Raw genomic sequence first — 23979 nt, forward strand, 5'->3', positions numbered from 1 at the left:
CATAGGTCTGTTAAATATGCTGCTTTTTCTTTTATTCTGTGCCTGCTCAATTTATATTTATTCTTATAGCCTCAATATAAGTGCCCCTTTCTCATAGGCCTTTTAAGATCACACTACTTCAGGCAGCTTTCCTGCCATCTTTCTCTCTCTCTCTCTCTCTCTCTCTCTTTTTCTCTCTCCCTTCCTCCCTCCCTCCCTCCCTCCCTCCCTCCCTCCCTCCCTCCCTCCCTCCTATACCCTATTCCTTCCTCCCTTCCCCTCCCCCTTCCTCCTCGACTTTTCTTTATATATCAAAATGTCTTTGTCTACAAGTAACAGAGGGCCTAACTCAACCTGGCTTAAACAATAAGGACACACATAAGCTTACATTATTGGAAGTCCACAGGTAAGGTGGGCTAAGGGTCATCTAATGCTAGTGCTTAAGCCCCATTTCTCTGAGGTTCCATTATTTACACTCTGTGCCTTGGCTTTATCCTCAGAGTGCTTTTTCTTAGAGTAATAAAATGGCTGCTCCTTGCCTCAAGGTCATCAGCATTTTGCACAGAAGAAGAATAGCCTTCTTCTAGGAGCTTTGCTGTAACAATGAGGAAATTACTTTCCCAAAAGCCTCTAGCAGAATGTTGTCAAGCATCTCCTCATGTCTCCAGCTTGAATTGGAACTCATGCACATTCCTCAATCAGTCACTGTGGAAAAGAATGTGTCTTGCTGGAAAGCCTAGGTCTGTTGGTCCCTGAGCCAATCACCGTGTTGAGAGTAGGATTGCCTTGATTGACCTAGGCCACTGGTTCTCAAAGCGTGGTCTCTGGAGCAGCAGCAGCGTGTCCTGACAACTTCGTAGAAATGTGGTTTTTCTGACCCCATCCAAGAAACTTTGGGGATGAGGCCCACTTATCTGTGTTTTAAACAGCCCTCCACGTGATTCTGATGCATCTTAGAGTTTGAGAAAGTCTGACCAGTACTAATCAAGATCCGGTTCTGGAGCTGAAGTCAGTCCCCTCAAATGTTGTATCCTGGAGGGAAAGGTTGTAAAATGGATGTTTGGAGAGACAACTTCAGTGACCACTACATCTTTATAGCACTCATCCCAATTTCTCATTACACATTTGTTTGTATCATTGTGTAAACGTCACTGTCCCTTACAACCCTCCAGACTCTGTGCTGGCATGCACTCTATCTGCTTTACCACTGTAGCCTTAATGCCCAGCATAGTGTATGGTAAGTGCTTAATGAGTTCTGGATGACAAAATAATAGAAGGAAGGCACTCCTCATGCCTCTCAGTTCTGTCATCAGTTGCTTCAGTTCCATTTGTGTTTCTCTCACAGCTGGGGGTGATGTGTGTGTGCACGCCTACCTCAGTGGGCAGGCCTTTGAGGAATCTCAGCTGAGCATGCTGGCCTGTTTCCTCGTCTACCACTCGGTACCAGCGCCATGGCACCTGCCGTCTGTAGGACTCGAAGGTAATTGCAGACCTAAATCCGCTCAGTACCTGTATTACTGACTCACTTAGTTTTTAAGTTTCTTGGTAGGAGGCATTTCTAGTGAGTTATTTTCTTTAGTTAGGCTTTGGTCTTCATTCATGTTTAGGTGTTGAGAACTTTTTCTAAAAAGACCATCTGAACTTTACACATGCATAAACTTTTATTTCTATTTAGAGAAGGATGGATTCTTCTTCAAAGAGCCCCAAACACCATTATATACTAATAAATCAAAAGGATATATTATTTTTCTCTCTTAATTTTTATTAAAGTAATTTTTCTTTTTCTTTATATTTTGGGTTTTTAGTTTGGATGTTTCTTTTTAATCACATAATCTTAATTTCTAATATTATAAAGCTTTAAAATGACCAGGTATCTGGTTTTGTATGAATTTGAACTTTTTTATAATACAGTTTTAAAATATTGGCATCTCACTGTATTTTTCAGAATATGTATTCAGATACAGTTTGCCCAGTAATCTGAATCATAAAATATAATTAATTCTAAGCACCTTTATATCACTTTTAAATTTCTGCTTATTAATTGAGGACTCAAAATTGTTAACATTTTTTTAATGTTTTATTTATTATTTTTGAAAGAGAGAGAGAAAGGGAGAGACAGAGTGTAAGGAGGGGAGGGGCAGAGAGGGAGAGGGAGACACAGAATCCAAAGTAGGCTTCAGGCTCTGAGCTGTCAGCACAGGGCCCGATGGGGGGGGGTCTGAACTCACCAACTGTGAGATCATGACCTGAGCTGAAGTTAGACACTTATACTGAGCCACCCAGGCACCCCAAAAATTGTTTTTAAGAAGAGCAAAGAGTGCTCCATTTAATCATTTAAAATTTAATAACATAACTAGCTTATTGCTGTTTTGAAAACCTCAGATAAAAATGTACCATCTGGAGACTTCTAGTTAAAGCCATGAGGGAATTGCTTATATTGGATTGATTTTCCCACAAAAACAAATATAAAACTTTGGCAGACTATATAAAATAGCTGTTTATTAAAAACACTTTTTTTGAAGTTATTCATTTTTGAGAGAAAGAGAGACAAAGTGTGAGCAGCAGAGGGGCAGAGAGAGAGGAGACACAGAATCTGAAGCAGGCTCCAGACTCTGAGCTGTCAGCACGGAGCCTGATGCAGGGCTCAAACTCATGAACTGTGAGATTGTGGCCTGATCCTTAACCGACTGAGCCACCCAGGTGCCCCTAAAATAGCTACTTAAAAGAACTAGTAGCAGCCATTCTGGCCAGAATTGATTGAGGGTCCGCAGTACACGAGAGAAGGGAAGCATAATGAGGAAACCCCATATTTACTCTGGCTTTCTCTGAAAGGCATTTGCCACTTCATGGTATCAGAAGTAGAGTCCCAGCAAAAGGCAGTGGTGCTGCTGGGCAGAGGACAGAGGTTGAGTTAACAATTGCATGAGAACCTAGAACTTGAGGAGCTAAATTCCAGGTAGGAGGGAACAATGGGAATAATAATTCAGAAACTGGACACACTCTTCTCTTGAGACACTTAACCAAATCTTAACCTGCACATGCACAGGGTAAGACTTTTAAGAAATCTAGAAGAAGGCAGGAGGCTAAAAATGTGAACAGAGATTTCAGCAACAGCGTAGTGCCAAGGAGACAAAGGGTAGAGCTCCTGGGCTGCCGAGGTGAAGTGGCTCTGTAAGCATCCCAGCCATTCTGATGAAACAGCAGCAGAGCCAAGCCCTAGGAATAAAGATGAAAACTAAAACAGACAAGACCTGATGTTAGCCTCAAACAGAATGGAGATCTCTTTGCATTCTACCTGCCTTATGGAAGAAAGCATCACCTTAATCTTAGGAAGAACAAAATATGTCTTGAACCTTTAAATTTTTAATACACAGTATCTAGTGTTGAATTAAAAATTACAAGATATAACAAAAGTAAGAGAAACTGACTTATATATGATCTAGATTATTGTAGTTACTAGACTTGGACTTAAAATTTAACTATGATATTATTTCCAAGAAAATAAATGAAAAGATAGAGAACTTCACCAGAAATCTGGAATCAATAAGAAAGAGTTAAATGGAAATTCTGGAACTGAAAAGTATAAGTGGATTGATTAAGTAGTGTATCAGACACAGCAGATAAGTAAACCGGAAGGCTGGTGTGTAGAAAGTAAACAGATTAGGGGCACCTGGGTGGCTCAGTCGGTTAAGCCTCTGACTCTAGGTTTCGGCTCAGGTCATGATCTCATGGTTTGTGGGTTCAAGTCCTGCATCAGGCTCTGTGCTGCCAGTGCAGAGCCTGCTTGGGATTCTCTCTCTTCTTTTCTCTGTGCCCCTCCCTGTTCCTTCTCTCTCTCTCTTATTAAGTAAATAAATTTTTAAAAAAGTAAGCAGATTAAAGTACACAGAGAAAATGGATTGAAAATACAGAAAAGTGTAGGAGACATGTGGAACATGGTGAAAAAGTCAAATATGCATGTAGTTGGGACCCCAGAATAAATGGAAAGAGAAGATGAGAGAGATGCAGTGTTTGCAGAGACTAAGGCAAAGGGTTTTGAAAAATGGGTAATGGACATCAACTTACAGTGGCAGAATAAATATGAAGAAGACCACACCTAGTCACAGAATAGTCAAAATACTAAAAATAGGAAAAAAAATTTAAAGCATAGATTTTCATTCCCAGCCAGGATGAGATAACAGGAATCTGATTTACTCTCCTGTCTAGAACCAAAAACCTGGACAATGCATATGAAGCAATGGCTTTTGGTACATTGTACATGAGGTAATGAAGAACAGTGATCCCTGTGAGATGAGAAACAATGAAATAAGCCCTATGATTGTCCCAGCTTATAGCCTTGAGAGGTCTCAGACTGTGGGGAGGGAGCAAGAACCCAGGTGGAGCCTAGAAGCCTTCTTTTTAAAAAAATTTTTTTTAATGTTTATTTTGAGAGAGGGAGAGAGAGCAAGCAAGCAGGGGAGGGGCAGAGAGAGAGAGAGAGAGAGGATCGCAAGCAGTCTTCATGCTGTCAGTGCAGTGTCCCAACATGGTTTGATTTCACAAATCATGAGATCATGACCTGGGCTGACACCAAGAGTTGCACCCTTAACCAACTGAGCCACCCAGGTGCCCCGAGCCTAGAAGACTTCTTGATTTGAGGTGACAGATCCAAGAGTACAGGAAGACCCAAGGAGCTAGAGTTTACCAGATGGAATGCCAAAGAGAGAGTGCTAGATACCTGCAGAGGGTCACCCTCAACTATCAGAAGAGTACTTACTGGTCAGCACATGCATGTGAAGAAATTATTTGAGACTGGAGGAAGAATTGTCTACATGGATTACCAGTTGTTTACACAGGTTCAGGAACAGTGCCTGTTCTCACAACTTCATAATTTAAGAGGCAGTTGATTCTCAGAAGGGTTTTGCTCTAGTAATGGGAAGCCCTAGACTAAATAGACCTGATCGTATTCTGGTCCCACCTAACAAATCTTAAAAGCGTGACACAAAAGGATCAAACTGTTTTTCAAGAAATGTAATTCTAAAGCAAAGCTCAAGAATATAGAAATACAAAAATATCCAGTACCCAACAAGGTAAATTCACGATATCTGATACACAAAGAAACAGGAAAATAGAACCTATAATCAGATGAAAAGTCAATTACAACTGACCTGGAATTGACACAGATGTTCTAATTAGCAAACAAGGACATTAGAACTGTTCTTATAAGTCTATTCTGTATTTCAGAACCTTGAGAGACATAGAAGATACAAAAGACTGTAACTGAACTTTTTGAGATGAAGAGTACATTGAATGGGTTTAATGGGCAGATCAGACATTCCATAATAATAAATTAGCAAGCCTGAAGACATAGCACTAGAAACTGTCCAAAATTAAATGCAAAAGTAAAAGAAAAAAAGGAAAACAAAGGAACAGAGCATTAAATATGAAGTAAGCTGTGGAACTTAAAACACCTAATTTACATGTGATTGGAGTCCCTGAAGAAGGGAGAAATTGAGGGGGTGGAGTGACAGAAAAAATATTTGAAGAAACAATGGCTGGAAATTTTCCAAATTCAGTGAATCCCAAGCATGAGAAATATGAATAAAATTACACTAAAGCACATTGTAACCAGATTGCCCAAGACTGGTGATAAAAAGCCTTAACAACAGCTAGAGGAAAAAGACATGTTACACACAGATAAAAATAAGAGTGACTGTGTATTTCTTGTAGGAAGCAGTGTAAGTGATAACTTAGTGGAGTAAAGGACTCAGGGGAAAAAAAAAAGTCTTATTAGAATTTTATACCCAGCAAAAATATCTTTCAAAAAAAATGACCATGGAATAAAGCCTTTTTCAGACATACAAAGGCTGAAAGAGTCCAGCAGACCCACGCTACTGGACATGTTGTCTAGTAAGTCCTTTGGGCTGAGGGAAAATAGTATCAGATGGAAATAGGGGTCTACACAAAGGAATGCAGAACTTTGGAAATGGTAACTACCTGGGTAAATAGGCAAGATTTATTTCTTTTAAAAATACTTTTTTAAAGACAACAGAATAAAAATAATAACAATGTACTATGGGGTTTATAAAGCATGAAAAATATGACAACAGTAGCTCAAAGGCTGGGAAGGGAGAAATGGACGTACTGTTGGAAGACCCATATACTGATGGGTGAAGTGGTATAATCTCACTTGAAGGTAATCTTTGATAATTTAAAGGTGTATGCTGTAAGTCACAAAGCAATTACTGAAGTAAGAAAACAGAGTCAGAACTTACTGCAACAAAGGAGCTATAATGGAATCATAAAAAAAACATAGAAAATACTCCATCCAGAAGAGGACAATGGGGAACAGAGAGCAGATGGAGCAAATAGAAAACAAATAGCAAGATGATATGTTTAAACCTAACCATTTCAGTATCACATTAAATGTTAATGGTCTGTTCAATTCCATAGTGTATCAGTATTTTGGGGTTGTTTCATATCTTCCTGTATGTTTTTATTCTCTGTGCATGGGTTTTAGCAAGGTCTGGGGAACACCATAGAGTAACAATTAAATAGGAAATTTGTCTTAATTACTGTTGAGGTTTATTAAACACATTTAATTCAGCTGATTGCAGAGGCCAATCAATAAAAGGAAATACTTAGGAGAAGTACTTGCCTTTCTCATATCCTGTGTAGCGGAACTCTTTCTTGTGTTAGTCATGCCTTTAATCAGAATGCCTCTTGATCATATCATGAGACTTTTCTCTGTCCATCTTCATGAGATCTTGTGATCCTGTTCCCTCTGCTGTCTGCATGTCTGCTAGGATGCTTGCTGTGGCCTAGAGGCGTAGGGATCATATATATGTATGTTGTGGGGCTAGGAGAAGAGTAGTGGACAGTTGCATTTGGTGGGGTAGAGGCAGAAAGGAAGAGGATGCTTAATAGGATTTTTAGGTAATACACTTCCTAATTCCTTTAGAACAGTGGTTCTTAACCTTGGCTGTGCATCAGAATCACCTGGGCAGCTTTCAAACCTCCAGGTGTCCAGGCTGTATTCCACTTCTGAATGACGTTGGGATCTCTGTGGGGCCAAGGTTGAGAACCATTGCTTCTTGGAGGTTGAGGCATTAAATTAAACTTCTCTGTGACTCCCTTTAAGCCTGTGTTCTTTTTTCAGGTACGTATTGAAGACATTGATTATGGTTGTTGAAAGTAGATAAGCACATTTATTAATTATATTTAAGTGATATATAATTAAATAATAGTAATAGTTTCAGATGTAGCTACAGGTCACTTTCTGAAGTACAGGATGGATAAATTCAAACTTACATCAAATTATATTTTGATATGGGAAATTCAGAACTTAAATAGTGTCTTTGGGGAATTATTTTCAAAGGGAAGAATGTCAGCTTTAAATGTGATTGTGTCTGAAGCTTCCTCAAAAGGGTGTACAGCTGAATTTATTTAGAGATGTGACTTTCCCCCCATTTCCATTTCCTTAGGGAGCACAAGCTTTGCTGAACTCCTCTTCAAGTTTCAACATCTGAAAATGCCAGTGCGAGCTTTGCTAAGATTGGCTCCTTTGCTTCTTGGAAATCCACAGCCAATGGTTATGTGATTGCGTCTGGTGGTAAACCTACCCTGAAACGTGACTTCTGCACAGAAACACGACCAAACAACGTAGTTGATGAAATGTTTATAAGTTTTATAATATAACTAGGGGGAATTGAGCTGCACAAACCTCAGTGTATTTTAATATCCAAGTGTTTTCAGTGTTCCAGAGGCTCTGTTGCTGTTGGCATTAACATTATATGATATATAAAAGTGAGTTAAAGTTTACTTTTGTAAATAAAGTTTTTTGGTTTGTTTTCCTAACTCTTGATGCTTACTTTAGTTTGGGGTTTCAGAGAATAAAAGAGCAGTGGGGGCTGGAGTGGCTATTAGTTTAGTTTAGTTTTTTTTTTTTCAAAAAATTTTTTGATGTTTTTATTTATTTTTGAGACAGAGAGAGACCGAGCATGAGCAGGGGAGGGGCAGAGAGAGAGGGAGACAAGGAATCTGAAGCAGGCTCCAGGCTCTGAGCTGTCAGCACAGAGTCTGACATGGGGCTCAAACTCACAGACTGTGAGATCATGACCTGAGCTGAAGTCGGACGCTTAACCGACTGAGCCACCCAGGCGCCCCTAGAGTGGCTATTAGTTTTTCAAGTCTTTCACCTGTGGCAATTCAGGTGACGTGACTGTGCTCAAAAATGCAAGGTTTTAAAAGAAGCCCTGTCATCAAGTTTTACTCTGTGCAGCAAGGACATGGTTTTTAGCATCTCCTAAGATGTCACAGTTTTCCTGTCTAAAATTAGTTTGTACTTGGTGTGACAGTGCCAGGCATCCTCACAGTATGAGCAGTCACCTTGTACAGGAGGACATTTCTGCCCTAATGAAGAACTGCCCAACATGAAGCCTGCTCTGAATAGAGAAAATATGAAATTCCCACTATTGAGAGGCCTTCAGAAATTATATTTAGAAATAAAAGTCTGTTTCCACCCAGCATTTGGAGAATGTACATCTGTATCAAGAGTTGCTGGACTAAGTACTGATGAAAAATATTCACACAAAGCTGCCTCCAGCTTCAGGTTTCCAATACAGGAAGAAGAAAACTCCCTGCTGTCCGGATTCTGACATGTGCCCTCTGCTTCCTGAATGGCCATTGGGACCACACTGGCAAGATCCATTCAGTGATTTCACATTTCCACATCCTGAATTTTGCTCTTCAGCTTTAAATGTAAAGATTAAAGTAAATAGAAATGTTTTCATTGAGATTTTGGCAAAAACCCATGTGGCATTTGCTTCTGCATTTACAAGGCACGTATCTAGAAGCAGACTAATTCCCTCTATAGACTCTCAATATTTCATCTGCAACGCTTGCCCAAGGACTTGCTCCTGCATGTACAATATAGACGAGATGTGACTGACTAGGAGGGTGGAATGTGCTTCCCCTTCACATTTAGCTAGTTTTTCTTTTTTCTTTTCTTAAAGATTTTATTTTTTTAAGCAACCTCTGTGCTCCATGTGGGGTACGAACTCACAGACCCCTAGATCAAGAGTCACATGCTCCACCAAGTGAGCCAGCCTTAGCTGGTTTTTCTTATAATTAAAGATAAAAGACAAAAAAATTAAAATGGTAGATTACAGAAATTCCATTTGAATCAGCATTTAAAGAACTCAGTATCGGAGCGACTGTTGCCACCTTTATTCTCAATTGTTTATAATTTGTATGCTTTTCTCTGATTGAAGAATTACTTGAGAGGCATTTATTTGCACACTATGGATTCTCCTATATGAGGGGAACAGACATTAGAATGTTGTCAACAAAAACAAAAACCGGGCTTTCTCAGAGAAAGAGAATCAAAGATTGTAGATCGCCTGGGAACAGCATTGTCTTGATAGTTTGGGACTAATAGGTGGGAGGGAGCAGAGAACGTATTCTCGGCAGTCTTCTCTTGAGCAGGCATGCTAGGATCATCTAAGAAATGGATTCTATGTATATATGGGTTCTCGAAAAATGTGGAGAGTAGCTCTCACCATCCAGACTATTTCAGCCTCCTCCGAGTTAAGTCAAGGGAAGAGCTGGAGAAATGCATTGGGCTCCTAAGGGTTTTGGCCCAGGAATGGCACATGTCAATTCCAATTACGGCTTGTTGGTAGGAAGTAGTCAAATCCATCTGCCTCGTGTGACTGCTCTTCTGGATGTCCATGAAGGGGACGAGAACCAGATGCTGGTGAGTACTAGTTACTTAATATCTGTCACAGTATGGTTCCTAACTTACTCATAATTCCCCACATTCATTTTTTTCTATTCACACAAATATAAATGCTTCCATAATTAGACATAATTAAAGAAACAGTAGTTACAGACATGCGTGCACGCACACATGCACACAACACCGATTATCATCTCCCTGATGGGTGCTGACATCTGTGCTTCTCCCTTGAGTGTCTTGTGAAGAAGTGAAGGCACGAACTTGTGGGCAGCTCTGAGGCATGGATGCCAGGCCCTAGCAGGAGCGTCCATTGGGTTCAGGCCTCCAGAGCCTAATCTTACTGGAGTAAGGCCACTTTCTCACCCTTTGTCCAGAAACTAGCTGACTTCATAGCTTACAGGGATCCTGGCTCACAGGATCTTCTGACATCCCAGAGGAAGCCAGAAGAAGCTGGCCTCATCTCTCAGCTTGATAATCAGCGTACAGACCCACTTGGTGGGAGGCCAGTGTGCCTGCTGGGCAGATAGGCCAGAGCTTGGAAGCTGGGATTCTGAATAGAAGCCAGAGTGTGTGGCGCCAAGGCAGGAATTGTCAGAGGAATGGATGTGCTGATTCTGATGAAAGCCATGTCAAAGCTCAATCTGAGGGACAGGAGAAGGCCAACGTCAGGAGAGGATGCTGGGAGCTGGGTGAAGTTGGAAGGCCATGGGTCAACTTGAGATCCAATGCAGAAGACTTTGTTGCCTCCTGCATACAGGGCTGGAAGCTTGTCTTCTGGGTTCCTTCGTCTTCATAGCATACTTTATAGAAAATTAGCTGTATTGAAGCTCTCTCCAAATGAGCTGTGGAGGACAGGACAGGATTATGTCACCTGTGTATCCCGAGCTATCTGCAGTTTGCAACCAGCAGTGAAAGGAAGCAGAGGGGAAGTTGGAGGAGTGGCTACTAAAAGGGTTTACCCAGGCTAGAGGCCTCTGTTAGCACTTAGCAGCACCCTGTAGATACCCATGTGGTTTACAGAACTTCCCAGGTGACTGTCTTTTCCTGCTTCCAAGGGCCAGCCAGGTTTCCCCCACTCAGAAATACATTGCTCGCTTCTCATTAGTCACAAGCTGTGGGAAAGTCTTTTTTGCTAAAGTGAAAGAAAAGCCCCTAAAACCGTATTGTTAATTCTTGTCTGTGGGTAAGGACGGACTTGCCTGTTCGCCATCCTCTTGCTTTGCTCCATCTTCTGTCCTTGAATGAAAGGGCTGCTGGGATGGGGAGTAGGGGTTGTTCAGAGGGCAGGACCTTCAATCCATAGGCAGTTACATAAAATGTCAACATTGGAAGATCTCTAGGGTGGCCTCTGGTCCTGCCCCTCTTTCTAGAGCTGAGACCCCTGAGGCTCAGGGAGGGAGGTGGCTGGCCCAAGGCTGTACTGCTCCCCATCACAACCCTAACAAGCCTGGGCTTTCAGATCACACTGCTTCTAACCCCTGAACCGGGTTCATTACTGCCTTTTTTTGTAGCCTAGTAGATGCTGAGAAAGAGGCAGACTAAACATGAGTTAGAAGGACATTGCACCAGGCAGTTTGTGGACCCTTCTTTTCTCTCTGCATCTTTCAAAGAACAGAGGCCTTTGTAATTTCTTGGAATTAGATTGAGTTAGTCTACGTGTTGCTTTCTTTCTCATGTAACAACCATTTAAATTTGAAATTTCTCTTTCAGCTGAAAATATTTCTTCCTATTCTGTGGCACATTATAATATGAAATGGGAGATTTAGAAACAATTTATATTCAGTTCAATAAAATCAGTGAATGCCTATAAATAACTGCACGTTCATAATTTCCTCCTGCGTTTACTCCAATACCGAGGTGTGAAATCTGTTGCCTTGTCTCTGTAGTTAAGGGATCCATCTCTAGTCTTACATTCAGGTATACTGCGTTGTGGGGCTGTAGTCCATGGGCTTCCAGAACCTAGACGTGCTAGATCATGATCTGGGGAATCCCATCACTGGAGAGACATCATAGGCATTTGGAATCTAGTTAGGGTTACTCGTGGTTTTTCATTTGTCTTGCGTTCACATTTGTCCCTATTTTTCATTTAAGCAAGAATATTTTGTTCACTGTGTGCCATTCCAGAGACCAAGAAGATAGTCTCATCAACTGGAAATGTGGGTAAGTGTCCACAACTCTTCAACAATGGAAGAATCATTAGCAAACCCATTGTAATTAGCCTCTCTAGCTGCAGACTCCCTGTGCGGTAAGATCTAGAGGAGATGAGCACCAACCCCCACTTGAAATTTCTGCAGATCCCCAGAGGGCAGGGGGGCATGGGTGCTGTCTTGTGTCATCTTGCTCCAAACTCCCTCTCTGCTCCAATTTGTGGGTCATCTCACTGTGCCCTCTGTGTGGACTGATGTCAGTTCAGCATCTCACCACCTCCTCTTTGCTCAGCCTCCAGCTGTTTCCACGTGGGGCCAGGTAAGCGGGTGCCACTGTGAGGAGCCAGGATGCCCACGTGAGGCCTGGAGGAGGAAGAGGCGGCAAAGCCCTTAGTCTTCTGCACTTGTCACAGGCAGACATGAGGGCAGATGGTGACATCTGCTATGACAGGGGCCCCCACCCCTGAGTTTCTGGAGTTTTGCAGGGGCTTCTCAGTCCTCTGCTCCCCAAACCCTCTGTCTGCTTCCCTTTATCAACACCTTTTCTTCTTAGTTCCTGAGCAAACCCTGTGCTGCTATGTGGGACACAGTGACCTAGGTGTGAACTCAGCCCCATCCCTGAGTCCCATAAAAACCACTCACTACCACTTGGTCTCCCCTGGTTTTGCTCATGGAATTTCCAGCCCCTTGGCTATCTCCCAGTGGTGTTCACTTTCCTTTTCCATTACCAAACCCTCAGGTGTGCTCTGAAACCCCAAGATTTCGTGGCAATCCTATGATCCATGCACCAACTCATCTGGATGGTACCCATTTTGGGTCACAGTGTCAGTGACCCCCCCCCCCCCCCCCCCCCCGCCGAGGGGCCTTGAGTTTCTCCCTAACACACTGAGGGGACTAACGGAAGAATGTATGGTCTTCCAGCTGAGTAACTGAGATGATTTGCGTTGACCGAGTTTTGCGCCAAACTTCCTGGGACTGAGTCACTTAGATGCATGAGTCAGGAGAGAAACCACCTCTTAGCCCAACTATTTCTACCTTGGCCTTCTGGAGCTGCAAGGACTGGGTGTCACAGACAGTAAGTACTGTGATTATTTGCGACTGGATAGTTCCAGAGGACTCAAGAAGAAAGAAGAAAATGCTTTTCTTGGCAAATGCTTCTTTTTTATTTTCATTTATTTTTTTATTAAAAAAAATTTTTTTTAACGTTTATTTACTTTTGAGACAGAGAGAGAGCATGAGCGGGGGAGGGTCAGAGAGAGAGGGAGACACAGAATCTGAAACAGGCTCCAGGCTCTGAGCTGTCAGCACAGATCCCGACGCGGGGCTCGAACTCACGAACCGTGAGATCATGACCTGAGCTGAAATCGGATGCTTAACTGACTGAGCCACCCAGGCACCCCACAAATGCTTCTTTTCTTAGCAAGAAGAAAATGCTAAGCGCTCGTGGGGTAGAGAGGGTTGAACAGCCACCATATTACTTCCTGAAAGGAGTTAGCTTCTTATGGCTTGACTGTGAAGTTCCTGGGAACCTTGTAGTTATCAGAAATTTCGTGGCAAAATCAGTCATTTCCATGGGAAAAAGACAGTACAGAGGTAGATGGTTTTTGGTAATTGTAATTACTATCTAATAATTAGATTTCCTATCTAAAGTAGCTATACATATCTATGTATCAATATATGTATCTGTTTATCTACCTACCTACCTACCTACCCACCCATCGAGAGGACTGTAAAATCTGTGAACATCACTGAGCAAATCGAGCTGCAGTGGACCAGCCAAGGCCTGTGGAGTGCCTGTAATGCTGGGCACCGACCCCCAGTTCCTGCCCCTCATCCCCATCCCAAGTATCCTTCTTAGTGTCTGAAGGGTTTTGCACCTGAGTGTTCCTTCCCGTGGTATCAAGATCACAATCCCTACTCTCATTTGAGGGCGTTTGCATGGTATACCCCTGCCCCTCACCTTATTGTTAGCACCTCTGAATGATTTAAGGATAATGTCAGAGAGCTGGGTTTTGCTTTGCGAATCAATCTGAAAATCGTTTTCTTCAGGTTTATTAATTCAGATTTATTAATACAAATAATTTGATCTCAGTTGAGCCTCATTTTTTATATTTCTACTGTATTTCTTCTATTTATCATGTATCATTATTTGATCTGTTTTGTTTGCTCTCTTAAAATTTGTCATATTCATTAATGTGGCATTCAGGATGGCTTCTGTTTTGTGAATACATTTAACTCTAATATCTTCATAGGACTCCCTTTTTTTTTTTTTACCTCAGCTTCCACTGCCTTGTTTCTGGCCTCAATGGCACCCTGGGACCTCCCCACCTCTCCCCCAGGCAGCTGTTCATGAGCCCACTCCCTTCTCTCCCTTATCTCATTTTGAAATTTGGGTTATTTCTATAATGTCAGAGTGTATGATGGCATAGGACTCCCCCCTCTTACTCCCACTCTTGTTTCAGCCTTAGATCCACACATCAATGCCCTCCGTGCCTCTGCTGGTCTGCTCTCTGGAGTTCCCTACCGTCTCTTCATTGGGTAAGGCTGTTTTCTAGCAGATTGTCAGGAAGGGCTCCAAGGACAACTGACCCCAAGATGCTGATTGTCTACAACGGCCTCGCTGCATCCTCTCTCCCAATGTGTTTCTCCCCTTCCTGTCTCCTCTTCTTTTCCTCACCATCTTCTAGCGGTTTCTTTGGCCTCTTCCTTCACTTCCTCCTCAGTGGTCCAGGTCTCTTCCCGGACTTTCTGTCCTTTCTCCCTCTGCCTGGCCTCAGTCTCTGCAGAGGCTCCTTCTCTGGCATGTTGACTCTTTTGGTCTCCCCTCCATGTTACTACTGTACCCTTCCAGGTTATCCAGGGGTCAGGGCCTTTGCTGGCTGACACCCACTGGAAGGTTGGAGGGTCACTGTGCTATTCAGGCTGCGGTGGTCCTGGCTCTCCCTGCACCCTCTTTCCTGCAGGTCTGAGGAAAGCTGGAGGCCCGATGCTATCCCTGTGTAGCTCCCAGAGGCTGCGAAGGAGGCAGCAGCTTGGTGTCGGGGCAGGGGGAGGCAGGGGTTGGGCGGGAGCTACAAGAAAAGAAAGCGAGATCGGAGTGGAAGAGGCAAACTCTCGAGTGAGGAAGTTCTCATCAGCTCACCACAAGGTGCATGTTGGAAAGGGGCTCAGGCAAAATCAACTGCCACCCTCATTGCTCTTACAAGTGACCAGACCCAAGAGCAGCCCCAGTACACATTATTTGTCTCCTTTTTATTGTGGCAGTCATTCTTTGGCATATTGAGGTTCTAACATATATAATAGTTGTTTGTCCTCAAGGAAAAAGCCTGTGGATGAATTAAACTTTATCCTAAACTTGGTTTATCACAAAGCACACTTGACCTTCTTTCTCGTAGGATGAGAATAGGCTCCATCACATCCTGCAAAGAGGGGAGGGGGGAGCTCAGTTCACAAGATTATTCTAGTATAGCCGTGTCCCCAGGCAAAGGATTCCTGATGCATTTCACCGAAGATCTCCCCTGACTTCAAGTAAACCCAAATATAAAAACTAAATTTAAACTAAAGAAAACATATTCTAAAGAGTGGATGCTAGTCAAGTGATTGTTTTCTATAAATGTGTCATCTATGGTGTACTTCCTCACAGTTCTGTGGGCTTGTTCCCTACCCGCCCCCCCCCCCCCCCCGCAATTTTATTTCTGCAGAGACCAGGAGCCCCGGGAACTCCTTCTGTCCTTGACATGGTGAGACCCTGACATATCCTTCAGGGACCCAGCTACTAGGCTTGCTTCATGTGGGAGCAAAACAAATACCACTTTTGATCACATGCTGAAAATAATCTGTCTTTCCTCCCAAGAGCCACCAGGGTAACAGCCCCTTTTCCAGAAAGGATGACTTCAGTGTCTTCCATTTATTTATGTTTAAAAATTTTCAACTCAGATCGAAAACCCTGCAGAAGTTTTCGTTACTTAGATCAGCATTTCCAGGAGCTTTCCAAAAAATTTTTTTGATATGCAAATTTGGATCTTGTGTTGCTTCCATGATTCCATAATGAAAATCATTTGGAGAATTTTGATATAAGCACAGGTAATTACTTTCTTTACCACAGGAGTTCTCAGAGCCCTTACTATGCTAATATGCATTAAGGGATGCTATACTGCTTCCTCTTCACGCCAGCCTAGGAGGTGACCGCAGGGGCATGGAGGGTGGGGTTGTCCAACCCTGCAGAGCCCCGGGGCACTCACCGGGACCACCTGCAGCCCCCGTTCTGTTCCCTGGGGACCTAGGGGGCGCACTGGCGTGCCCGACTCCAGACCCAGTGATGTGGGTTCTGGGCCTGGATCTGAAAGGGAAACAGCAATGTAAGCACTTGGAGAAAGGGCCCAGCCCCACCGCCTCTGGGCTGTGCCTCCTGGCCCTCGTCCCCCACAGACCTCCTCACACAACTCCAGGGTGACCCAGGCTTGGTGCCCCATTGCATGGAAGAACTCCACCTTCAGCTTCAGGAACTCCTTGTAGAGTTCTGGCCAGTGCTCCCTGCCCAGCAGGAACTGGAAGATGCTCCGTTTGGATGTGGGGTTGTCCTCCTCCATGTCGGAGGCAATGTAGCTGCCATGGGAAAAGCAGGGAAGCTTGGCAGGCCCCAGTGCCCACAGCCAGCCTCAGGCAGCACAGTGGGGAGAGTCTGCGGAGGCCACACCAGAGGACCTGGTGCCTGGGTCGGTCTATCCAGGAGGGAGGGTCCGGGAAGCCCTCTCTGCAGGGCGCCTGGGTCCAGAGGGACAGCAGGACTATCCTCAACACTAAGCCTACAGGACCCATGCTGTGCCTGGCCTGAGTCAAGGTTCTGGCTGTCTGCCATTTCCCTGTGGCCTCCTCTCTTGGGTCACGCAGTCTCTGAGCAGCCAGTGGTGTTTCCTGACTCTTCTTTATCACAGGACCTTGCTCATTGCCTTCCTCTCCCCCAAGAACGTCTGACCCCTGAAGATCTTTTGTCTGCTCTGCGGCCAAGAGGGACTACCAGTGGGGACTCTCTGGCTCATAGCATGGCCACGCACCCAGGTGGGCTGGTGAGGCTGTGGGAATGGGGGGTTTGGGCAGAACTGAGAACACGCCCCCAGGGAGGCACTCACAGGGCCAGGAAGAAGTGGATCCTGTTGTAGAGGTGTCCAGGCAGCCCGACACGGCCAAAATATTCCACCACCATGGAAAGCAGGTACTGTGTGGAGTAGAAGGCCGGTGAGGGGTGAATAGAAGGGTGAGAGTGTCCTGCACAGGCCATGGGTCCTGCCCCATCCAATGGCCATAGTGGGAAACCCTCAGCAGAGGTGGAGGAGGGAGGCTGTGCTGAGGCCCTTTGGCATGTGGAGGGGAGCCGACGGGAAGGCCAGCAGAAGATTCCAGTGGGCAGGGCAGGCCATGGGCAGTGTGTCCTTTCCTTCTCTGGCACTGAAAGCAGGTCTCTCCAGGCCTTCTCCTGCCCGGGCAGAAATCTGGCTCTCTGTTCTTGCCCTCATGGGGTGGGAACTCTGTAGACCCCTCGGTCCCTCATCATTATGCAGCAGATACCTTATCAGACACTTTGAGGAAAATGTCAGCTTCCAAGAAGCTCTGGATAACAGGATCCTCTGCAAAGGAAGGGAAGGTGATGAGGGCCTTGGGGCAACCCTTCTGGGAGATGTGAGTGAAGGGCTGTGGGACATCCCAGAGGGAAGGAGGAAAACCGGAGCCTCTCCAAGTTCCTTTGTCTCATGGAAGTGGGGGCAGCCTCCTTTCTTCCAGGAGGCTTACGAGCCTTAACATTAGTAATAGCTGCTATTCCTTCCACTGGCACCTGTATTGTGAGTTTCAAATGTGGGGCATGGAGTTTGCTATTATAATTTAATCTTCCATGTGATGGCAGGGGGCACTTTTTTTTTTTTTTTTTTTTTTTTTTTTTATCACAGAGATGTGACCCGGCTCTCAAAGCTTAACAAATTTGCCTCAAGCCAGAAGCTTGCATGTGGCCATGGGTCTCTGTGACACCACATCCTTGTCACTTTATCATGCTGTGACTGTCCAGAGTTTCCCTGCCCCACCTGATTAACTGAGCACCCTGAGCCTGTGGTGGTGAGTTTGCAGCCTCCCCACCCTCCAACCCGAGGCACTAGGCACCTGCCCCTTCTCTCCTGGATCTGCCTGCTTCCCAAAGATAATGATATGGCTTCCCCTGCTCCCAGAAGGCTTGTTGGGGATTAGAGGTGTCCCCTGGAGGCCCCATTTTCCAGTGAAGACCCGAGAATGTCCAGTGCTGTGTATCCCTCATTCCTTGCCTGGGACAATGATATTTGCACAGTGGGGATGGAGGAGTCATGGATCATTTCGTGCTCCTTGACCCCTCTCCAGTCAGTCTGGATCTCTTCAGTAGAATGTTCTGTGATGATGACAATGTTCTATATCTGTATTGTTCAATATGGCAGCCATTAGGCATGGGTGGCTACCACACTCTTGAAATGTGGCTCATGAGATCGAGAAACTGAATTTTAAAAGCTTATTGAATTCACTTAAAATGACATTTAAATAGCTCCATGCGGCTAATGAATGCTGTATTGGACAATGTGATCTCAGTGTTGTCCCTAAATATGTGACACTCAGTCCTGCCTCTGGTCCTGATGCCACCTTCTCAGACAGACCTTCCCTGAGTACTCCATTTCATAAAGCTCCCCTATCCTTGCTCAGGCCCCATCTCCAGGCATCATTGCCTTTGAAAAAATTTATGTCTTCGCGTTTGTCATTGGCTGAGAGCAGCCTATTTCTGTATGAGGTTGTTTTTTGTCTCCCCGACCTTGAACACAAAGGCAGCAAGATCTAGGTTGCCTTTTCATCACTAATCTCTAAAATCTTACTTGCAGGGAATACATGACTCTATCTCTGTGGGTAGAGGAGGGACCCCTTGGTTGGTTGTGAAATGTCTTGACAGTTGAGGACTCCCTAGTGTGACACTTCATCCTCTCCCTCCAAGAACTTGTCTCAGAGAGGAAGAACCTGCCACCTCCACAGAAGAAGCAGGGTCGCTCTGTGTCCACACCACCTGGACACCTTAGAGCTTAGCACCTGGGGGAGGTTTGAGCACGATCCCAGAGCCACTGCCTCCCACATGATTTTCAGCTCAGCAGGGCCCTGAATGCTCCGTCAGCCCAGAGCACACACCCAGAAGTCGGTAGAATGCTTCTTGGTCTTCAGGACGGTAACTGGGTCTTCTCCTCTTGTTCATCCTGAGTTTTGTCCCCTCAACATGATTGACAGTCCATATGTTCTTCTGCCCCCTCTTCTTCCAGGACTTCAGCTCAGAGAGAGCTTCAGAGGGGGTGGAATTGGAGGGCGGGGCACTTCTCTCCTGGGTCCCTGCGGGAACAACAGACTCGGTCACTCGGAGTGTGTGGATGTGACCCGCCTGAGAAGTGGGGTCCTTTCCTTGCAGCTCACTCTGAAGACTGGACCCAGCCTTGTGAAGATAAGATAACAAGTGATTTACTCGGCATTAGTTGATACTTGGTGCAGGGAAGCTGAGGGATGCCTAGGGACACATACCTGCCTTCACATCCGTCCATCTCCTCTTCTTCTGGCCTCTCATTGTCCTGGCTCTCTGCTCAGGGACAACCTCTGAAGACGCAGAACTGGAGGCCAGAGGGCTCCTATTCTGTGGAGCTGCAGAGAGAAAGGAAGGACCCTGTGTCATCATAGGGGGCCCACTCGGGAAATGCTAGGCCCTTCCTTGCCCACTCACCTTGAGAATTTTGCATGTGACATCTGAAGGGATAAGAGAATGACCATCACCCCTTTGCCCTTGTCTATAAAGGAGGGTAGGAATTGAGCTATTATTTCCCTTTCTTTGCCAGGCAAAATCTACTCTCCTGTGCCTCTTTCCATGGATCATTCTGCCTGGGGGATACCTCTATAGAGACAGATGTGAAGTTCTCTAGTCCTAGCTGTCTTTAATAGGTATAAAAGTGAACATGATAGTGACCTCCCTGTCTTACCCTGAACACCCTTTCTCCTGCCCATGCAGATCCAAACACATGAGAGTAGAGAGGAGGAAGGAGAAAGGAGCTATGGTCTTCTATCAGTTTCACTCATTCAGAAACCAGGGTTAGAGGCCAGACGACCACGCACACCTGCCTTCCCTTCCATGCACACCCTTTTCTTCTGACTCTTCTTTGCTGCGTCCTGTTGGCTTGGAGCAGTCTCTGAGGCAGCCGATGTGGAGCCCAGAGGGGTCCTGTCTTCTCTGCATACAAAAAGAGGGAAGGGATCAACCTGATTCTGACTGGCCATTTCTGTTTGCTTAACCTGCTCCTTGTGAAACCTGATAATAATTAGAATGGTAAAAATAGCTAACAGTTATTGATTGCTTGTTGAACTTCCAATATTGATCAATAATACATAGAGAATGACCTCATTCAATCCTTATAATGATCTGTAAGGTGAGATGTATAGCTTACCTGATTTACAGATGAGAAAATGGTGACTTAACTTGTCTAGGATGTGTTCCTTGACCGTGGCTAGAGCACTTTGGATTTGGGATTAGAACTTGTGGTCTGACCAGTGCTCAAGGGAAGAATGGCCAGGGGCAGTGATAGTTGAGTCTCAGTTACCTTTCCATGAGGGCCAAGCTGGATGGTCTTACACACCAGTCTAGTACAGGAACGAGCAACACTCACCCAGAACACACGTCCTGGCTCTCTCAGGATCTAGGCCCCTCACACTTACTCAGAGCACAGCCTCAGAACAGTGTGAGAACACTGACTGTAGCCAGGTGTTTGAGATCAAATGGCTTCTAAGATTCCAGAGCCCTTGCCCCAAGTCACTGATGACATCACACCATTCCACTAGGAGCTGCTCTTTGGTCTATAAAAGGTGCTCGAGGAAAAGGCAATGGGCCTCAAGGGGAGGGGAGTTAGTATCCAAGCCAGAGGACTGGACTCAACCTCCTCTTATCCCAACATTCTCTCTGCTTTGAAACTCATCTTGTGTTTAATCAAATCGATTAATGATTCCCAATGAAAGCAATGCATCCACATATTAAAAACTGAGAAAGCACAAACTTGAAAGCTGATTAGTTCCTCATCCATAATAAAAGTAATTCACATAGTCACGCATCATTTTGAACATCTTTTTCACATGTATTTGCCATCTGTATATCCTCTGGTGAAATTGAATTGTTTCCTTCTTTACTATTGCATTTTGAGAGCTTTTTATGTATTCTGGATACAAGTCCTTTGTAAGATCCATGGTTTGCAAATATAGTAAAACCTTGGTTTGTGAGCATGGTTCATTCTGGAAACATACTTGTAATCCAAAGCACTTGCATATCAAAGTGAATTTCCCCATAAGAAATAATGGAAACTCAGATGATTCGTTCTAGCACCCAAAAATATTCATATAAAAATGATTACATACTGTAATATAATACAAAATAAGAAAGAAAGTACAAAATATAAAGAAAAATAAACAAATTAACCTGCACTCACCTTTGAAAACCTTTGAAAACTTTCGTGGCTGGGAGACAAGAGAGAGGAGGGTTATTGTGTTGGACGACTTTCACTATCACTAACAGAATCATTACTATCTATTGACTCAATGGAATCTTTTTCTTTTTGTGCAACTTTAACAAGGAACCTATCTAATGGCCTAGAATGAAGCAGAGCATTGCTAAGCTCACTCTTGTATGGAAAAGCAAAGGCCTGTCCATAGGTGCTTTGGAGTGACAAAAAATACACTAGTGCCAGCTGTGGGCACCTTCCAACGTTCTGAAAAATCACTGATTTCTGCTGAACACTGTGGCCTGAGACGGAGCATCTGAGCATGGGAGATGATCACCCGCAATCCTGCAGAGAGAGAGAGAAAGAGAGAGAGAGAGAAAAGAACCTTTGGCTCAGTTGTGATCATGTGACATTCGCTGTCACGTACTATTCATATTGCAAGACATCACTCTCGTTTATCAAATTAAAATTTACTAGAAATGTTTGCTCGTCTTAAGGAACACTCACAGAACGAGTTACTCGCAATCCAAGGTTTTACTATGTTTTCTACCAGTCTGTAGTTTGTCTTTTCATCCTCTTAACAGAGTCTTTACATCAAGGCTGCCCATCCTCCTGGCGAGGGGCACCTTATTTTTGCTTTAGGGAGTTTATCTTGTTAGGGGAGACAAGTTGAATCCTACTAGTGACCAGAGCTTTCAGACAAGTACCAAATTATTTTTAATTCTTCTACTTAGTGCAGTGCATTTGAGACCAAGCCACACTCAGTATCTTAACCCAGACTTGCTCTGAACGACATTTCCCCCGTTCGTCCAGCTGACAGTCCTCACAACTTTCTGCAGGAAACACCCCTCAGGGCTGAGTGGAGAAACTCACTCTGCAGAGTCCAGGGAGATGGGTGTTCCGGCTGCTGTGATTGTTCAAGACCAGCCGGGGAGCACATGGCAAACCTCAGCTTTTGTCGGGCTGCAAGTCAGAGCCCAGCTCCATATTTCCAGCGTGGGGAAATATACTCCGCCCACCATGAGGCCATGACAAGGACATGGATGTGTAACGACGGGCAGGAAGGAACGGGCCCACCATCGATCTATGACACACATGAAGAATAACCATGCGCTGGGGAGCTCGAGAGCTCTCCTGACTGGGGAGTGTCTCCTCAGTGGTTGACAACCAGAGGGTCTACAGCTCGAATCCAGTTCTCAAACTTCAAGAGTCACTGCTCTCCGCACTTGGGCTTTCACATAAGTGAAGTAATAGGGACAGAATTTACCCTCCCCCCTGAGATAACTAAATAGAAAAAACCAAGTCAGACTTCAAGACATCGGATGTGAGGCAGTGCAGATGAGTGGTCTCTGAGAGAAGGGAAACAGATGAAGTGAGGCCTGTGATGGCCCCAGATTATTGCCTGGAGAGCTTCCAGACATGGTGCTGCACATGTGGAGTCTCTTCGCGGAAAAGATTTTACTGGTGAGCAGCAACGGTTTTTTCTGATTTTTCTAACACCAAACGTGTTTTCCTCCATTGTCGCAAAGGATACAGGGGTGAGTGTTGACGCCACCTGCAGTGTGTCACTGGGTCATGTGCGGCGTGTTGCAGCTTTGGTTAAGGCCACTCAAAGGCCCGACCCTTAGGGACTTTCTGGGCAGGTTCCCTATTTCATCACCATCAGGTCTGTTGCAAAGTCTCCAATCTTAGAGCTTTCCGGTCGCTCTTCCTAAATTTTGTGCCTAACCCTGTTGGTGGATCCTCAGCAAATCGCATTGTTGGAATCTTCTGGCTGCTCCCAGACTCGTCTGTTCTCATGCTTCGTCTGCATAGTGCCTGGTCCAACATTAAATAGGCCTAGTCTCTGCTCAAACGTCACTTCCTCAACGGCCGACCCTGACCGCTCTATGTGAAATTTAATTATAACTCCCTCCATCTTGACTGGCCCTCCTCTCCTGATTGTCCTTACTCCGTTCTTTCCTTCTCCGTGGCACGTACCAGCTTTTACTATATGCGATATAACTTCTGATTAGAGCTTATGATCTGTCTCCCTCTCTTAGAATATAACCTCCTCAATGGCAAGTGTCTTTATCTCTTTTATTCATTGAAGTATCCTAATTGCCTAGAACAATTACTGGCACATAGTAGGTGCCTAGTAAATGAGTGACTGAATTCTCAGGCGACTTCACTATATGAAGCCAGCCGAAAAAATTCACTGCTCAGTTTCTTCAGAGTGTGGTCATCTCAGTTAGGAATAGTCCTTTCTAAAACCACAGAGAGGGGGTGCCTGTGTAGCTCAGTCAGTTAAGTGTCTGACTCTTGGTTTTGGCTCAGGTCATGATCTCATGCTTTTGTGGGTTCAAGCCCCACACTGGGCTCTGTGCTGGTATCACGGAGCCTGCTTGGGATTCTCTCTCCCCGCCTCCCCTGGTCATGCTGTCTCTGTCTCTCTCCAAATAAATAGATAAAAAAAAAAAAAAAAATTAAAACCACAGAGAAGTATAGACGAGGGTTTAAAAATATTTGTTTTCATGTTTTTTGTAATTGATATTAAAAAACTGAGTGTAAGGAGCTCCCAAACAAGTAATCTGGATTTTCTCTTAAAAGTTGGGTCCTGTTTGCTGATGTCATCTGG

At 44.5% G+C, this 23979-nt stretch overlaps 2 protein-coding genes across 9 annotated transcripts in view; one reads left to right on the forward strand and one right to left on the reverse strand.

Moving 5' to 3' along the window:
• Window positions 1–7815, forward strand: part of ANAPC1 (anaphase promoting complex subunit 1) — a 97929-nt gene extending 90114 nt beyond the window's left edge. For all 5 annotated transcript variants that reach the window (XM_047852848.1, XM_047852851.1, XM_047852850.1 and 2 more), the window contains 2 exons: window positions 1325–1459; window positions 7443–7815. In XM_047852848.1, coding sequence (XP_047708804.1) covers window positions 1325–1459; window positions 7443–7558 — 251 coding nt within the window. In that variant the 3' untranslated portion in view covers window positions 7559–7815. The remainder of the gene's footprint in view (window positions 1–1324; window positions 1460–7442) is intronic.
• A 7280-nt stretch (window positions 7816–15095) lies between these two features.
• LOC125162452 (speedy protein E5-like) lies at window positions 15096–20620 on the reverse strand. 4 transcript variants are annotated; one of them, XM_047853491.1, is made up of 9 exons: window positions 20322–20620; window positions 19995–20107; window positions 19411–19527; window positions 19030–19224; window positions 17410–17468; window positions 16974–17059; window positions 16335–16449; window positions 16086–16183; window positions 15096–15263 (listed from the first exon to the last, which is right to left on the reverse strand). In XM_047853491.1, exons 2-8 carry the CDS (start codon window positions 20008–20010, stop codon window positions 16124–16126), a joined length of 648 nt encoding a protein of 215 aa, XP_047709447.1. In that variant the 5' UTR covers window positions 20011–20107; window positions 20322–20620; the 3' UTR covers window positions 15096–15263; window positions 16086–16123. The 4 variants fall into 4 exon arrangements, with proteins under 4 accessions (XP_047709447.1, XP_047709444.1, XP_047709445.1 ...); XM_047853488.1 differs by having other exon boundaries at window positions 16275–16449; XM_047853489.1 differs by having other exon boundaries at window positions 16275–16449; window positions 20541–20613.
• Between the last annotated feature and the right edge of the window lie 3359 nt (window positions 20621–23979).

This window comes from Prionailurus viverrinus, chromosome A3 (genome assembly GCF_022837055.1).
Source record: "Prionailurus viverrinus isolate Anna chromosome A3, UM_Priviv_1.0, whole genome shotgun sequence".
Lineage (NCBI taxonomy): Eukaryota > Metazoa > Chordata > Mammalia > Carnivora > Felidae > Prionailurus > Prionailurus viverrinus.

Bases quoted from the DNA above. Each gene is read 5' to 3' on its own strand.
- LOC125162452 (XM_047853488.1), bottom strand. The intron at 17,060-17,409 runs GTATCTGCTGCA...TACTCCACACAG, and splicing joins TCCTCAAAGTGTCTGATAAG to TACCTGCTTTCCATGGTGGT. The intron at 16,450-16,973 runs GTGAGTGCCTCC...TTCCCATGGCAG, and splicing joins ATCCACTTCTTCCTGGCCCT to CTACATTGCCTCCGACATGG.